The sequence below is a fragment of the Chrysemys picta genome, chromosome 22 (assembly GCF_011386835.1).
Source record: "Chrysemys picta bellii isolate R12L10 chromosome 22, ASM1138683v2, whole genome shotgun sequence".
NCBI classification, from domain to species: domain Eukaryota; kingdom Metazoa; phylum Chordata; order Testudines; family Emydidae; genus Chrysemys; species Chrysemys picta.
The window spans coordinates 13,668,519-13,685,832 of record NC_088812.1 but is presented as its reverse complement, the minus strand read 5'-3'; the positions used below and the strand labels follow the sequence as shown (position 1 = coordinate 13,685,832).

General features: G+C 63.7%; 1 protein-coding gene across 1 annotated transcript in view; it reads right to left on the bottom strand.

Annotated features, from left to right (window-relative positions):
* Positions 1-16,946, bottom strand: part of NXPH4 (neurexophilin 4) — a 32,264-nt gene extending 15,318 nt beyond the window's left edge. The window contains exon 1 of the mRNA XM_065575975.1: positions 16,673-16,946. Coding sequence (XP_065432047.1) covers positions 16,673-16,726 — 54 coding nt within the window. The 5' untranslated portion in view covers positions 16,727-16,946. The remainder of the gene's footprint in view (positions 1-16,672) is intronic.
* Between the last annotated feature and the right edge of the window lie 368 nt (positions 16,947-17,314).

Here is a 17,314-nt window from a genome sequence, read left to right as displayed (position 1 = left end):
GCCCTGCCGGAGCCCGCTAACCACGCCGCCAGCGCGGCTGTTTTATTAACGCGCCCGGCTAATAAATATTTCATGGCCCGGGGTTTTGTCTTTCCCTTTTGGTTCTTTCTCCCTGACGTGCGTCTCCTGCCTTCCCTTTGCTCTCGCTCGGCTGCGGGGGGGGGGGGGGGGCCCGCTTCGGGGCTCGGGGAGAGAAATCCCCCCCCCCCAGGAGCGGGATGCGGACGAGGAACTGAAGGGGGGAGGCCAGGACCAGGCGGCTCGTGAACCCCCGAACGAAGGGCCGCACCGAGCCAAGCAGGGATGTTACCGGGGGGGGGGGGGAGCCTGACGAGGCCAAGATGAAATTGAATCTCACTCTCAGAGGCGACGCATTAAAACCGTCCCCTCCAGCGGCGCGGGAGATGGGGAAGGGGGGAGGTGAAGAGCCCAGATCCCTGGTTAAACTGGCCCCTCGGCTGGGTTATTTAAAGGGGATTCAGCCAATTGCCCAGGCCAGGCTGGGACACCCGGCGAACGGGGGCATCTCCTTGTGGGCTGGGGGGGCTGGCCCCGCACACGCCCCAGGGGGAGCCCTCGGCGGGGGTAGCAGCTCGGTCTCTGCAGCCTCTCCACCACGGCGGCTGTTTGTGGGGCGGGACCATTATACTGGGTGGATGAGGGTAGCACCTGGAGGCCCCCAGTGGAGATCGGGGCCCGTGGCGCCAGGCGCTGCACAGGGACCACGACAGTCCCCGCCCCCTGGAGCTCGCAGACTGATCAGACAAAGGGTGGGAGGGGAAACTGAGGCACAGGGGGGCTTGGCAGAGGTCCGTGGTGGAGCCAGGAAAAGAACTCAGGAGTCCTGACTCCCAGCCCAGCGCCCCGCCCCTCTAGGCTGAGAACTGACAACTGCTTACACAGGTGCCCGGGTCTGGTCCCCGCCCCCCAGATCTGGACTGCAAGTGGGAGGCAAAAGGCTCCAGGCCCCGGCCCAGGGGCGGCCCAGGCTTCAAGGGGCAGCAAACACTTCGCTGGGGGGCTCTTTGCCCAAGGGTCCGTGGCCCTGCCCCTGCCCGCTCTGAGCTCACAGCCCCTCCCCTATGACATCACAGCCAGCCCCGGGGGGACGGGGACGGACGTGATGTCAGAGGTTCAAAGGGCAGGAGGAGGGTGGGGGCTCCCCTATGATGTCACAGCGCTGCCTCCGCTGGCTGGAATCACGTGTCACAGTCCCTACACTGCTAATGGAGATTCTCCTTTAGCTCAGGGCTGGTGCGTCTGGAGCAGGCAGTGCTGAGTTCTAGCCCGGCTCGTCAGCCCTGGGTAGGGTCTGAGAAACAGAGATCTTAGCCCAGAGCCAGCACCAGAAAAACTGCCAGCAGCCCCCCGGCGGGAGTTCAGGGCTGCGGGTCGGGAGTGAGGGGCACCGGCAGAGCTGGGGGGCTAGCAGGGGGCTGCGGGTCGGGAGTGAGGGGCACCGGCAGAGCTGGGGGGACCCAGGGCTGGGCTAGCAGGGGCTGCGGGTCGGGAGTGAGGGGCACCGGCAGAGCTGGGGGAGGGAGCCCAGGGCTGGGCTAGCAGGGGCTGCGGGTCGGGAGTGAGGGGCACCGGCAGAGCTGGGGGAGGGAGCCCAGGGCTGGGCTAGCAGGGGCTGCGGGTCGGGAGTGAGGGGCACTGGCAGAGCTGGGGGAGGGAGCCCAGGGCTGGGCTAGGAGGGGGCTGTGGGTCAGGAGTGAGGGGCACCGACAGGCCAGGCTGGCAGGGGGCTGCAGGTCGGGAGTGAGGTCCCCGGTGCCGGCAGGTTATTAAGACTTGTGATTATCCCGCGTGCGAAGGCGGCTGGAGCGCGACCCGTCTCCTCCCAGCCTGCTTGAGGGCTTTGAGCTGGGCTGAGTCGATCCCTCCCTGCACCGCCCGGAGAAAAGCCAGACGCGGCCTCGCGGGGTGGGGGAAGGGGGAGCCAGGACGCCTGGGTTCTCTCTCCAGTGGGGTCTAGTGCTTAGAGCGCCAGGGGCAGAGAGTCAGGAGCCCTGGGTTCTGCTCCTTCCTCTGCGAGTCACTTCCCGCGCCCCACCCCCTCCAGCCGTGCCTTAGTTTCCCCTATCTCTAAAGCAGGGAGATTTCCAATTCCCTGGGCATGACTCAGAAAGGGAGTGAGGGGTTTCACCTGCGGGGGAGGGGTGCTGCCCTGCTCCCCTCCCCCAACCCCCGGGAGCACGCAAAGGCACCAGTCCAGCTCGTCCTTTGCAAGCAAAGTTTTCCCCGCAGCCAGAAAACTGTGGAACAACCCAGGCGTTCCAGCACCAGCCCCCCCCCCCCCGTACCCCCCCCATCCACCATTTCACTTTATTATTGCAATAAATGTAGCCATAAAAGTGGCAAGTGTCATATACTCACGGAGATCAGTTCGACTGTGCTATGGAAATGTAATTTCGAGTGTGGCCGGGAAATTTTATAAGATCTTATCAGGCAAGACCATAAATTGCATTTCAAAGTTCCCGTCCCCGCGCGCTCGGCACGGCCGGATTGGTATTAAAAGGGATCCCGCACCGCGCCGGAGGTCAGATGGCAGAATGAAAAATGAGGGGGGGATCGCAGGGGAACGTGATCCCCTCCCCCAATGTCTCCTGGGGGGGGTCAGTGTAGAACCAACTCCCCCCCCCCCCATCACCCCAGGTGCAAATCCTGTTCTCCCCTTTGCAAACTACCACCTCCTTGTCTGTTACAGTCCCAGGCTCCCCAAACACCCTGCCGGTGCCCCTCACTCCCAGCCCACAGCCCCCCGCAAGCCCAGCCCTGCCCCCCCAGCTCTGCCGGTGCCCCTCACTCCCGACCCGCAGCCCCCCGCTAGCCCAGCCCTGCCCCCCCAGCTCTGCCGGTGCCCCTCACTCCCGACCCGCAGCCCCCCGCTAGCCCAGCCCTGCCCCCCCAGCTCTGCCGGTGCCCCTCACTCCCAGCCCACAGCCCCCCGCAAGCCCAGCCCTGCCCCCCCAGCTCTGCCGGTGCCCCTCACTCCTGACCCGCAGCCCCGTTATCCCAGCCCCTATCCCCCCCCCCATGCCCAGCTCTGCCGGTGCCCCTCACTCCCAACCCGCAGCCCCCCGATAGCCCAGCCCTGCCCCCTCCAGCTCTGCCAGTGCCCCTCACTCCCAACCCGCAGCCCCCTGCTAGCCCAGCCCTGCCCCCCGAGCTCTGCCGGTGCCCCTCACTCCCGACCCGCAGCCCCCTGCTAGCCCAGCCCTGCCCCCCGAGCTCTGCCGGTGCCCCTCACTCCCGACCCGCAGCCCCTGCTAGCCCAGCCCTGGGCCCCGAGCTCTGCCGGTACCCCTCACCACCGACCCACAACCCCGTTATCCCAGCCCTGCCCCCCCAGCTCCCCAACAACCAAAAGCCCCTCCAGGCTGTGATGGTTTATTCACAGCAGGTGGGAGGACACGTCTGCCCCCCCGTCCCTGTCCCCGTCCCCGTCCCCGTCCCCGGGGGAGGAAGAAGGACGGAGGCTGGGATTAAAAGCCCGTGGTGAGGAATTGTCGCTGGCAGAGACAATCAAGGCTCTGGCGTCTGGGGGATAATTTGTTTCATGTGCAAGTGTCGCCGGGCGAGGATTACCTGCTCCCGGCCAATCTGTTATCGGGGAGCCCGCCCCACACGGAGCAGGGGGGGGTCCTCCTCCTCAGTGCCCCCTGGGGTGGGGGGCCCAGAGGGAAAGGTGGGGTGTTATGGGTCCCTCTGTGTTTTGGAGGGCATGGTGGTGCAGAGGGAGAGGTGGGGATATGGGGGTGCAGGGGGTTATCTTGGCAGCCCCCCTATGGCCCCAGGATGGGGGTGGGGGTGCAGGGCGGTATGGGGGTACAGGAGGTTAGCTAATGGATCAGCAGCCGCTGTTGCAGTGACAGGGAACGGGATGTAATGGGTGGGGGGTCTCCTTCCATTTCTGTAGCGTCCCCCCAGCCCCCCAAGATCCCAGAGCACCTGTCAGGCGGGGAGGGGGGCTCCTGGGCACAAAGTGGCAGGGCTAATAGCCGGGAAGGGCCCGGAGGGGGACGGGGGGAGGCTGTGGCTTCCAGCTCTGCCCCCAACACCCTGGCCCTGGGGCCAGCTCCCCAGGCCTCAGGCTTCCCCATCTGTAAAATGGGCACAAAGACCCCCTCAGCTGCCCTGTCCGTGCAGGGCCCGAGCTCGGCGGGACAGTGGCTCTCCCGGCCGGGGGGGCCCGAATCCCCATCACGGGGGCCCTTGGTTCCTCGGCCCCGGAGCCGCCTGCCCATGCTGCTGTGTCCCTGGCGCGACTCTGGGCGGCACCGGACCCCCCCGCTGGAAGGTGGCCGGGAGCCTCCCAACCTGGGGCGCAGGTCTGGGGTCCACTGGGCGCTGGCTGCGGATCCCACGGGTGTCCCAAAGCCAGGGGCACGGCTGGCAGGAGCTGGCACTGCCCGCCAGCCGGAGAGGCTGTTAAGAGCCCGGCTGTTCTGGGGCACATAAAACCCGCGCAGGCAGATGTTCTCCTGCACGAAGAAATTAAACAGTATTTGTCCGCTGTGGCGGCAGCCGTGCCAGCTCTGCTGGCTGGGACGGGCACCCGGGCACCACGCCAGCCCGGGCGCTCGCTCCCACGACGGCTTTTCCACCCGGCCATTGAGGGGGGCGGGGGGGATTGGATTCTTTCTGTCCCATCCGTCCAGCCGGCTGGAGGGGACGTTTCATCTTCGCCGGGTCGTTTCTCCACGCGCCGGAGCAGGGGCTGCGTTGCCGACGAGAAGCCATTTGCTACCCAGGGGCCGATACTGACTTCTCGAGCGGCTGCGGGTCCCTGGCAACTGGGATCGGCCCCGGTGGGAGAGACGCAAACGCAGTGGGGCTGACGCCCCTCAATCCCGACCCACAGCCCCCCGCCCCGCCGGCCCCGCCTCCCCCACTGACGCCCCTCCATCCTGCCCTGCCGGCCCCGACTCACCCCACACCCAGCTCTGCCAACCCCTTCGCAAAGCAGCCACTGATGTGAAAACAGCCGGTGATACAGGGGTGGCGGGTCCAGTCCCTGGGGCTGTCAATCACATGCCGGGCACAAAGGGGAATGAACGGGGGGGGGGGGGGGGAGGGACACAGACACCAGCTCACTCCGAACACGCGTGACCGAACACGTGTGATGTTTCCGTTCACCCCACGTTCACAGCGGCTCCGGGGCCAGGCTGGGCCGATCCTGCTGCCATAAACCACACACCTTCCTCCTGACAGCCCAGCCCCTGTCCCAGCTACTGTGCCCCGCACCCACCCGGGCAGAGGTGGGGGGGGACCCTGTGCCATGGACCCAGGAGTCCTGACTCCCAGCTCCACCTTCTCGCTCCCACTAGACCTCACCAACTCCCGTCTGTCGGGTGCACGGCGCTGTACAGAGCTGGAGCTGCTGTGTCCAGAGTGGGAGGATGAGGAATGGTGCGCAAGGGCTCCCTCTGCTGGTCTAAGCCGGGAGCACACAGGTCCTCAGCGGAGGGGTGGGGGCTTGCAGTGCCCCCAACCCCCCTATTAATGGGGGCTCAGGGCAGTGAACAATCAGAAATCCCCAAGGCACCTGACATGAGCTGAGCTCCCCCCGCCATGCCTGCCGCCGGGATTAACACCACATGCACAGTTCACACTGGAGACATGCAGAGGAGGTGTATTTCCACAATGAGGGGGAAGGAGCGGGGTCTAGTGGTTAGAGCATGGGGGCTGGGAGTCAGGACTCCTGGGTTCTCTTCCTGGCTCTGGAAGGGAAGAGGGTGCAGCAGCCAAGGCAGGGGCTGGAAATTGGGGTCTCGGGGTCAACGCCTCGCTCCTACAAACGCCCCTGGGATCGCTAAGCATCACGCAGAGGGGAAGTCAAGTAACTCAGTGGCAGAGCCAGGAACAGAACCCAGGAGACCTGGCTCCCAGCCCCCCTCCGCGCCCCGCTCTAGCCCACCAGCTCCCATTCCCCTCCCAGAGGAAGGGAACCTAGGAGTCCTGGCTCCCAGCCCCCACCCTCCCGCTCTAACCACTAGCCCCACTCCCCAGCCAGCTACCCTGCTAGTCAGTCACACAGCACGAGCCAGGAGGGGGTTAAGTCAGGCCAAGACGAGATGTGGGGGGGGGTCTCCCAAGGGGCTGCAGCATCTGCTCAGAGGAGAGTCCACCTGGCAGCCCCCGGTGACGGAGTCCCAGGGTCCTCAGCCGCCCTCAGGGGCAATCAGGCAAAAGGAGCAGAGAGGGAAATTAATTGGGTGTTTCCCGCGGCTCCCGGGCCCCAGCTGGGCAACCCGCAGCCGGAGCTGCCAGCCACATTGCAGCATGAGGGCCTGGGAAGGGGGCTTGAGGCTTCAGTGGGCAGAGTCCTCAGTGCTCCCGGTGCCCAGCAAACACCTGCTGTCTTGCGCCCCCGCCCCAGGAGGAGGCATCGCTCCCGGGACGAAGTGGGAATGTTCTTAATGTTGTCTCTGAATACAGTGTGTGCCTCAGTTTCCCCTCTGTGCTACTCAAGTATCTGGTGGTGTAGGATAAGGTGCGTCATCGCAGCGACCCCTAGAGGGCAGGTGTGACGGCCAACAGGCTGCCGAGAACGGCCGACACGCTGAAGGGTGGCAACTGATGGGCCCCCTCCTCTGCAAGGATCAGCCGGAGGTGCTGGTGCAGACCAGGTGACCTGCTGGCCCGGGAAAGAGACAAAGCGGGGAGAGGGGGGGGCTGCGGGGGGGGGGGACTGTGGCTGGGCAGCTGGAAGGGGTCAGTCTCCTGGGCTAGGACTCGGGGGGAGGGCCGTGGGCTCTGGCTCCCCCCACAGATGCAGTTTGCTGAGAGTCCCTGGTGGGTGCTAACCAGCTCTGTCCTACGCTGGGTTCCTGGTGACTAACAACCCGCCTCTCACCCGCCGGCTGGGAGTCCCTGCCGGCCGCGGGTGGGGGGCAGTGCCCTTGGGGGGCATGTCAGGCTCCCCCAGGGGGGCTCACGGGCTGACCGAGGTCAGACCCTCGAGGTGCCCAACCGAGCCGGCTCCTTGCCCGGGGGAGGGAGCCCTGAGGGGAGACCCCGCCCCAGAGTCCCAGCCGGCGGCATCCGGTTCCTGAGCCTGCAACTCCATGACAGCCCCCGTTTTGTAGAGGGGGAAACTGAGGCACGGCAGGGGGAAGGGAGGCGCTGGAGGCTGCACTGCCAGTCATCAGCAGCGATTAGGACACAGCCAGGCCACCTGGTTCCCAAGCCACCCTCTGTTCTCACCACTAGCCCCGTCTGTGACGAACCGGGACTGTTCTTACTGTGGGCTTTGAATGCTGACAGGGGAGTGTGACTGGGATGGTCTGCATTGGGGGATGGGAGACTGACTGACGGAGAATACCTGAGCATGTAACATGAGAACCCAGGAAGGGGTTAGAGGCCAGGTGACACCTTGGCCCGGGAAACTGAACAAAGGCTGTGGGAGGGGTCGCTGGGGAGAGTTCAGAGCTGGCTGGTGACATGGCTGGGAGGCAGACGGGGTTCTGACCCCCCCAAGGGGCTGTGGTGCCCTGGGACCCCAAGATGGACCTAATTGGGGGGGATCCTGTTGTCTATGCCTGCAAGACCTGTCTTGGACTGTGTTCCTGTCGTCTAAATAAACCTTCTGCTTTACTGGCTGGCTGAGAGTCATGGTGAATCGCAGGAAGCCGGGGGTGCAGGGCCCTGAGTCCCCCATACTCCGTGACATCGCCCCCCCCCCTTCTAGAGCCAGGGATAGAACCCAGGAGTCCTGGCTCCCAGCTCCCCCTGCTTTGACCTAGACAACCTGGCCCACATGCTCCATCTCCAGCCAGCCGAACTCACGGGCCTCAAATCCGCCTGGACTCGGGGCGCGAGGAGGGTGCGGGATGCCCAGCGGCCAGCAGGAAGTCTGAACTGGGGACATCACGGCGCCGCCCTGCGGGGGTCAAGCCCCAACCTGACCAGCTTGTCCCCCCTCCCCCCATTAACTGAGTTATTCCGGGTCAGGCCCAGACTGTCACGTCCAAATGCTTTTCCTGTCCCTCACCCGCTGCCAGAGGTCATTCCCGGGACCCAGGCATCCAGGTAAGTCGGGGGAAGGGGGGGTGCTCTGCAGGCCTGAAGCCAAGCAAGTATCTCCTATCCGCTACTCCCCAAGAACCTCCCCTCCGCATTGCCCCCTCTCTGGGCATGAGAGTCATTCCTGGGATCAGCAGCTCCCTGTAAGAATCGGGGTCCCCCCAGACCCGCAAAGGGGCACCAGAGACGCCCCCTGCCAGGGAGGGGTCTCCCAAAAGCCAAATTCCACTGTGAGCAGGTCAGCTCAGATGGCAGCAGGGGCCGGGGCAGTCCCTGGGGCTCCTTTGATCCAGGGGGTCCCCAGACACAGCCCTGCCCACCCCCCAAACCTGAACGCGTCGCTAACACGGCAGCTGCAGATCCAGGAGCCTGGCTGTCCGAGAAATTGCCGGCCCCCAAAGGCCACTGGGCCAATAGTAGTCACGGCCGTAAACTGCCCTCCCCAGCTCCACGCAAGTCTCCCCCCCCCCCCCCCGGTACCCCAAGGCGCTTCCAGGCACTGGGAGGAAAACAGCAGCTGTTTGTTTGCAATCTATGCTCCTCGCAGCCACCTCCCGGGACCCGGCGCTTTGGTGCCATGCAAACCCCCTGTGACGAACTGGGACTGTTCTTGCTGGGGTGTGTGAATGCTGACAGGGGAGTGTGACTAGGATGGTCTGCATCGGGGGATGGGAGCCGGCCCAAGGGAACATACCTGAGCTTGTAACATGAGAACCCAGGAGGGGGTTGGAGGTCAGATGACTCCGGGGCCCGGGAAACTGAACAAAGGCTGTGGGAGGGGTCGCTGAAGGCAGAGTGCTGGAAGCAGGCGGGAAGGAGGCTGGAGAGATGGCTGGGAGGCAGAGATGGCTCTGACCCCCCAAGGGGGGTGGGCTGGCATGCCCTGGGACCCCAAGCTGGACCTAACTGAGGGGGGCCCTGTTGTCTGTGCCTGCAAGACCTGTCTTGGACTGTATTCCTGTCATCCAAATAAACCTTCTGCTTTACTGGCTGGCTGAGAGTCATGGTGAATCGCAGGAAGCCGGGGGTGCAGGGCCCTGAGTCCCCCAATACTCCGTGACAACTGGTGGCAGCGGCGGGATCTACTGCACCCCGTGGACGGCGCTTCCTGCAGTAAGTGACTGGGGAGCAGTAAAACGAAGGGGGATTGACGGGGACCAGGCACGCTGAAGAGTGGGAGAGAGACGGTTATTACCCCTGGGAGTGTGTGACCAGCGAGAAGGACTTTTGCAGTAACAGGGTCCCCTGGGGGGATCGCAGCGAGTGGTCCCAGGGGCGGAGGAGTCTGCAGCTCGACCCTGGCAGAGAGGTGGTGACCTCGAGAAGGGCTGGCACACTAGGGGTCCCCCTGGGAACTGGGGGGAGCTGTGAGCACACAGGCCGGTGAGTGGCCAGCAGGAAGATGTATGCCAAGCGGCTTAAGAGCGACCTGGTGGAGCTGTGCAAGCAGAGGCGGCTGCGCATTGGGAGGCTCACCAAAGAACAGCTCATTGCCCAGCTGGAGGCGGAAGATCGCGCGAATGAACTGATCCCTGTGTCTCAGGGAAGCAGCCTGGCAAATGCAGCGCAGGCACCAGTGTCTGTCCCAGCTGGGAGTGGTCAGCCCGCTGCTGAGGGCTTCCCGAGACCCCTCCTTCCTATGCCTAGGGGAAGGGTGGGGAGGAGCCCAGCAAATACCGAAGGCGCCGTGACCCCCCCGGCCAGCAGGGGGTCCCCCCGGCGAAGCTCGCCGGCCAGCAGAGGATCCTCCCGGCGACGTTCGGCATCCGGGGAGCGGAATTGGCTGGAATGGGAGAAAGAGCTAAAACTGAGGGAGCTGGAGGATCGTGAACAACAGAGACAGCATGAAGAGAGACAGCGTCAGCATGAACGGGAGGAGAAAGAGAGACAAAGACAGCATGAAGAGAGACAGAGACAGGAGAATGAGAGACAGCGTCAGCATGAACTGGAACTGGCGAGACTGAGGGGCAGCGAACCCCCGGCTGCGGTGAGTGAGGGGGGACCCAGGACTGCACGGAGCTTTGATAAGTGCATCATGGCCCCATACAAGGAGGGGGAGGACATGGATGACTTCCTGGAGGCCTTTGAGACGGCCTGCGAGCTGCACCGGGTTGATCCCGCGGACAGACTCCGGGTCCTTACCCCCTTACTGGACCCCAAATCCGTGGCATTGTACCGCCAACTGGGAGAGGCAGAGAAAGGGGACTACGAACTATTCAAAAAGGCCCTGCTACGTGAGTTTGGGCTGACTCCTGAGATGTACCGGGGAAGGTTCCGGAGTCAAGATAAAACCCCTGAGATCTCATATCTGCAACTAGCCGTCCGCATGGAAAGATACGCCAGCAAGTGGGCTGGTGGGGCCCAGACGAAGGAGGACCTGATTAAACTGCTGGTACTGGAGCAACTGTATGAGCGGTGCCCATCCGACCTGAGGCTGTGGTTGGTGGACAGAAAGCCAGAGAACCCGCGACACGCCGGGCAGCTGGCTGATGAGTTTGTAAAGAGCCGGTCAGGGGGTGGCAGGGAGGAGCCCCAAAGGAACAGGCCCGCCGTGATGCAGAGAGAGAGTCACCCTGGGACCTCCCAAAGAGGGAATATGGGGAATCCCCTCCCACGGGGAATGCCCAGCGTCAGGGACAACCGACCGGCTCGAGGGGACCCACAGGACATGAGCTGCTATTACTGCGGCCGAAGAGGCCACGTTCGGGCCCAGTGCCCCAAGCTCAAGGACAGACTGAGCAGACCGAACCCGCATAGGGTTAACTTGGTAGAGGCCCAGACGGACGAGGGGCAGGCTTCTCACGCAAGAGGGGCTGGCAGCTTATCAACTGCTCAAGAGAGAGAAGGGCCCCAGGCCAGCTCCTCTAGGGGGCTGGATGCCCCAGACTCAGGGTTTTTGGTTTATACGGTGGGCGCGGGGCTGTCCCTCCGGAGAGAGTACCTTGTTCCCCTGGAGGTGGATGGGAGGAAGGTCAATGGATACTGGGATACGGGCGCAGAGGTGACGCTGGCCCGGCCCGAGGTGGTGGCCCCAGATCAGGTGGTGCCCAACTCCTACCTGACCCTGACGGGGGTGGGCGGAACACCAGTCAAAGTGCCCGTGGCAAGGGTACACCTGAAGTGGGGGGCCAAGGAGGGCCCCAAGGATGTGGGGGTACACCCGTATCTGCCCACTGAGGTATTGATGGGGGGGGACCTGGAGAACTGGCCAAGCAACCCCCAAAAGGCACTGGTTGTGACCCGCAGTCAGAGCCGGCGAGGGGCCCTGCGCCCTGGCCTTGGGGGGGGTGCCTTGCCTGAGGCGCAGGACCCTAACCTGGTGGGGAGGGAACGCCCAGGGACGCGGCTCAGGGAGGCTGCAGCTTCGGACCCAGCGGGCGAGAAAGAGCAGGTGGCCATCCCTGTCCCAGCTGCTGAGTTCCAGGCCGAGTTACAGAGAGACCCCTCCTTGCGGAAGATAAGGGACCTGGCCGACCTCAATGCGGTACAGACCATGGAACGAGGTGGCCGGAAAAGGTTCCTGTGGGAGAAGGGGTTCCTGTACCGAGAATGGGCTCCCCCAGGGAAAATGGAGTCAGGGGGGATCAGGAGGCAGCTGGTGGTACCCCAGAAGTATCGCCGCCAGCTGCTGTGCCGGGCCCATGACATTCCCCTCTCAGGGCACCAGGGAACCTGGCGTACCCAGCAGAGGCTGCTACGGAGCTTTTACTGGCCTGGGGTCTTTGTTACTGTCCGACAGTACTGCGGATCCTGTGACCCCTGTCAGAGGGGGAGGAAGGCCTGGGACAAGGGGAAAAGAGCTTTAGGACCCTTGCCCAGCATAAAGGATCCTTTCCAGAGGGTGGCCAAGGTTAAAAGGGCGGCTCTAAACCAAGAGAGCCCAAAGCACAGACCTCCAGACTGGAGCGCTGGGAGAAGACCACAGCCCAGTTGGAACCCCAGAGGTATGGGGGTGGGAAAAGGGCCCAGGCCGCATAAACCTTCCCACATGCGAACTGCGAGTGCCATCAAGCACCCCCGACCTAAGGGGGGGCGTGGAACGGAAGGGGCCTGGTGTAATTCTCACCAAGGAACTGGAGGGATGCGGGGGCATCCATGGGAACGGGGGTAGGTTCGAACTTCCCCGGGTCACTGGCTAAAGTGACCCTGCTCAGTTCGGTCTCGAAGGGGGGAGAGATGTGACGAACTGGGACTGTTCTTGCTGGGGTGTGTGAATGCTGACAGGGGAGTGTGACTAGGATGGTCTGCATCGGGGGATGGGAGCCGGCCCAAGGGAACATACCTGAGCTTGTAACATGAGAACCCAGGAGGGGGTTGGAGGTCAGATGACTCCGGGGCCCGGGAAACTGAACAAAGGCTGTGGGAGGGGTCGCTGAAGGCAGAGTGCTGGAAGCAGGCGGGAAGGAGGCTGGAGAGATGGCTGGGAGGCAGAGATGGCTCTGACCCCCCAAGGGGGGTGGGCTGGCATGCCCTGGGACCCCAAGCTGGACCTAACTGAGGGGGGCCCTGTTGTCTGTGCCTGCAAGACCTGTCTTGGACTGTATTCCTGTCATCCAAATAAACCTTCTGCTTTACTGGCTGGCTGAGAGTCATGGTGAATCGCAGGAAGCCGGGGGTGCAGGGCCCTGAGTCCCCCAATACTCCGTGACACCCCCCTCCCCCCGCAGGCCGCCAAGCCACCGGCCCGTCGACCTCGCCACTCGCCGGGGAGTCAAAGTTTCTGGCCAAGCCGGGCCTGGCCGGGGGCTCGTTGGCAGGGGGCTGAACCGCACGGCGGCCGGAGGCGCTTCTGCAAAGGGAACTGAATCCTGAGGCGGAGCGGGGGAAATCCCCTCCCCCGACAACGCACCGGGGAGGGGCCGGGAGTCCGACGCCGCCACCCCCCCTTTGCCCCTCGCGAGCTGGCCGACCTCCGCCCGTTTCACAGCAGGGAAGTGGGCAACAGGCGACTCGCTCAATGGCACGGAGGGAGAATGAACCTGGGTTGTCCCCCCCTCCCCAGCTAATGCCCCCAATCGACCCGCCAGACGCCCCGTGAGCTCGGCACAGCCGGGGGTTCAGCTGAGAGATTGTGAGGGGCCAACCATGCCATGGGGGTGGGAGGCAAAACCTACAGCGGCGAACTACCAGCCGCCCCACCTTGGACATTTCACCCCGGCTGGTTTGTTTGCACCAAAATCCTTCCCCTTCCCCCCAGCAGAGCCCCCGGGGCACGAAGTGTTTAACAGCCCCTGACCCACCGGAGGTGGCACCTTATGGTTTGCAGGACCATGGGTAGATGCATTGCCAAGCACTACAAACCCTGCACCCAGCCATGCCCTGCTTTCTATCTTCACAACAAAGGCCCAGGTAAGAGGGGGCTGGGGGTTAATTTCCCCAGGGCGGCAGATCTGGAGGCGGGGGACTGAGAGCATCACACACACACACACTTCCCTTCTGCAAGATGACGCTCCGCACGCCAACCGATCCCACCAAAATCCACTGGCTTCTGCCTTCCCACAAGGGGGAGGAAAATCAAACGAAAAGCCAGCCCTGCTCCTCGTGGGATCCAAAGAAACCCAGTGGTCTCAGGAGAGACTCAGTCTCCGAGTTAGCTGGATGAGGCAGGGGGGTGGCGAGCCCCTTCCCTCCCCCGAAACGCAAAGGCAGCCCAGCCGGCCTGCTGGTCACGCTAACCTTGGGCGAGCAGAAGCGACGGAGACGTGAAAAGTAAAACTGGATCACCATGAAATCAGATTCTCCCCGCCGTGAGGTTTAATGAGCCCAACACCGCCGCCCCCCCTCCCCACATTACAACACAGCAAAAATAAAAGACCGGGGGGCTGGAGGGGGGGGGGGGGCCCACCGAGCAAAACCTCTTCACTCCCGATTTGCAGGCCCCAAACATTGCAGCGCCAGTTACCTGTGAAAGAACTATTACAAACACGCCGGCAGAGGAACATGCCGCAGCCAGCGAAGGAAGAAATCAAAAATGTATCAACCCTATTGAAAGCTCTCGCCGGGCAGGCCGAAGGGAGGGGGGAAGTTCGGCTGTTCCGAATCTCTGGGCTTTGAGAGCGGCAAGTTGATTTTTGGATTATTTATTACACTTTATTGGGAAGACGGGACCGAAACACACGACGCCCAGGAGCGCAGGCGGGGCCGTGGCCGGGAGTCCTTGGTGATTCTTTAATCACACTTGGCTTTAAGTGCTTTTCCGCTCGTGCGAACTTACACGGGGCTAGACTGGGGATGGGAATTCATACGTAGCACGGCCGACGGGCCAGCCTCCGTCCTGGCCTAACCCCGACACTAGCTGTGAATACGGCCCAACGCTTTCCTTGACCGGGCCGGATTTTCATTACATCGGTGTCAATCCAGATTGAACTCAACAGAGTCGCTCCGGATTGACACCGGCAGCAAACTGGACCAGGGCTCTCAGAGGAGAGAGCACGTCAGGATGGGAGCCAGATTTTACGTAGGTCGGGGGTGGGATGTTGCCAGTGCCGGCTGAGAAGGGAATCGTAGCCCCAGCGTGAGAAGAGGTGGAAATTGATCCATGGTGTGTTACAGGCGATGCTCGGCCCTGTGCGTACCCAGGCACCGAAACGCTCTAAACACCCACCAACCCCTGCGCCGGCACAATGCGGAGCGGCCCCAGATCCCCCCCAGCCCGGGCTCCGGCTCAGCCCCCCCAGGCAGGGGACAAACTTGAGAAGTGGAGCCGCGTCGGGAAGCAGGAATCGCTAATCGGGTCTCGTCAGTCTAACGAGAGCCAGCAGCTGGAAGTGGAAGTCAGACAAATTAACGCTGAATTTTAACACCCCGGGTACGTCTACACTGCAAAAAAACATTTCCCGCTGCAGGTTTCAGAGCCCGAGCTCCTGCCCGAGCCTGCTCGTCAGCCCCGTTCCGTGACCCCCTGAGCCATGTCCACTGATGGCCCCCTGCCCCCTCTGTCGCCCGGGGCCGCAGGCAGGTTTGGGGTTTATTGCAGCACAGACGTATCCAGAGAGTAAATTAACCACTGGGACAACTTCCCAAGGGCTGTGACCAATCCTCCAGCACTGGCAAATTTGTCAGTCAATGCTGGACGTCTTCAAGATCCGCTCGGGTTCAAACAAGAAGGAATTCGGGGCCGGCCTCCGGCCTGCGCCGTACGGCGGGTCAGCCTAGATAACCGCAGCAAAGAGCTAATCAATACACCCACTCCCAGCAGCCGGATACCGCCCCACGGGAGGGGGGGCATTGCTCAGAAAAGAGCTACATGCTGGAACAGGACTTGGGAGGAATAACCCGGCCACGGGGAGAGGAGAGATGGGGAACAGCTGGGTGAATGGTTCTCCCACAGAGCCCCGCTTCGAGCCCCGTGTACTGCAGGCTGTGCCGTGTGCACCAGACACACGCTCATTGTGCATCGTGTACCAGACACACACGCATTGTGTGCTGCGCACACGCATCATGCATCACGCACATGCATCATGTACCAGACACACGCTCATTGTGCATCGTGTACCAGACACACACGCATTGTGTGCTGCGCACACGCATCATGCATCACGCACATGCATCGTGTACCAGACACACGCTCATTGTGCATCGTGCACCAGAGGCACACGCATCATGCGCCGCGCACATGCATCATGCATCATGTACTAGATGCACATGCATCATGTGCCGTGCACAGGTGTCGTGCATCATGCGCCGTGTACCAGATGCACACGCATCGTGCATCTCGCACACGCATCATGCATCGTGTGCCGTGTACCAGATGCACACGCATCGTGCATCGCGCACACGCATCATGCATCGTGCGCCGTGTACCAGATGCACACGCATCGTGCATCACGCACACGCATCGTGCACAGCTTAGAATGACCGTGGCCATAGTGGTGAACTCCCTGGTGCTCATTTCCAGCCTCGGGGTCCAGAGCGGGACAGCGGGAGCCCGGCTCAGCCTCGGGCAGCCAGTGACACCCGCCCTGCCCAGCCGGGCGCATGTGGGCGTCTCTGTGGGCTTTGCCCAGCCCCGCGAGGCTGCCGTGACCCGAGCAGCGGGGGCGGGAGGAGACAGCCAGAGGTGGCACCCGGGCTATATTTAACGGATTCGCACGCCCGGGCGAGTCTCTCAAGTCCTGTCCCCTTCGGCAGCTGCCAGACGGTTCTTTTGGCTGCTTTACAATCCGCCCCCCCAAAATCGCCCGTTTGGGGTCTGATGGGAACACTTGCAAAGCGACGGGGTCTTGTTGCCACAGCAAATCAGCCGCCCAGGGACTGAGAGACGCAGCCCCCCCCCCAAAGCATTCAGCTCCCCTTTCTCCGCCCCCCTTCTGCAATCCACCCCCCCCCCCCGTGCCCACTCGCCATCCAGCCCACAGCCACCCCCTTAACTCTGCCCCCTGCCTCACCCCAACCTGCCCCCCCCCGCTGCAGCCTGTGGGGTCAGAGCTAAGCGAGCGTAAAGTTGGGGGGGGGAGCCACAACGATCATTCCCTGCCCCCCCAGTAACACCCCCCCTTTTAAAAACCACCCTGCAGGAGCACCCCCCCCGAACAACTTCACTTTTCCACAGGGTATTTCTGCTACCGCCGCCCCCCCCGCAGCAACGTGCCCCCCCAGCCCCTCTGCGCCCCCCCGCAGACCCCCCCCGGCCGGTCCATACCTTCAGCAGCAGCCAGTGGCTGAAGATCGCGGGCAGCCAGCGCTGCAGCTTCATGGTGGAGGGAGAAACCCTCCGCCAGCATCGGGAGCGGGGCAGGGCGAGCTGGGGGCCCGGGGGGGCCGGTCAGACCGGGGGGGGGCCGGGGGGGCCGAGCCGGCAGCGGCGCCGGCGGAGGCAGCAGAAAGTTGGCTCCGCAGTTCTCGGGCAGCGCAGCGCAGGCTGGCGCGGGGCGCAGCGCAGCTCCCCGCCGAGGGGAGGGCGAGGGCGTGGGGGGGGCGGGAACGTGGGGCCAGCCCCTTAATTCCCCAGCCCGCCAATCCCCGCCCGCCCCCACCCCCCGGCCGGGAGATGCGGCTGGGAGGGGCCAGGAGAAAGTGACCCCCCCCCCAAACACCTACCCCCCCTTCTGGATGGGGGAGGGGCCTGGAGAAAGTGACCCCCCCCGCAAAACACCTACTCCCCCTTCTGGATGGGGCAGGGGCCAGGAGAAAGTGACCCCCCCAAACACCTACCCCCCCTTCTGGATGGGGGAGGGGCCAGGAGAAAGTGACCCCCCCAAAACACCTACCCCCCCTTCTGGATGGGGGAGGGGCCAGGAGAAAGTGACCCCCCCCCAAAACACCTACCCCCCTTCTGGATGGG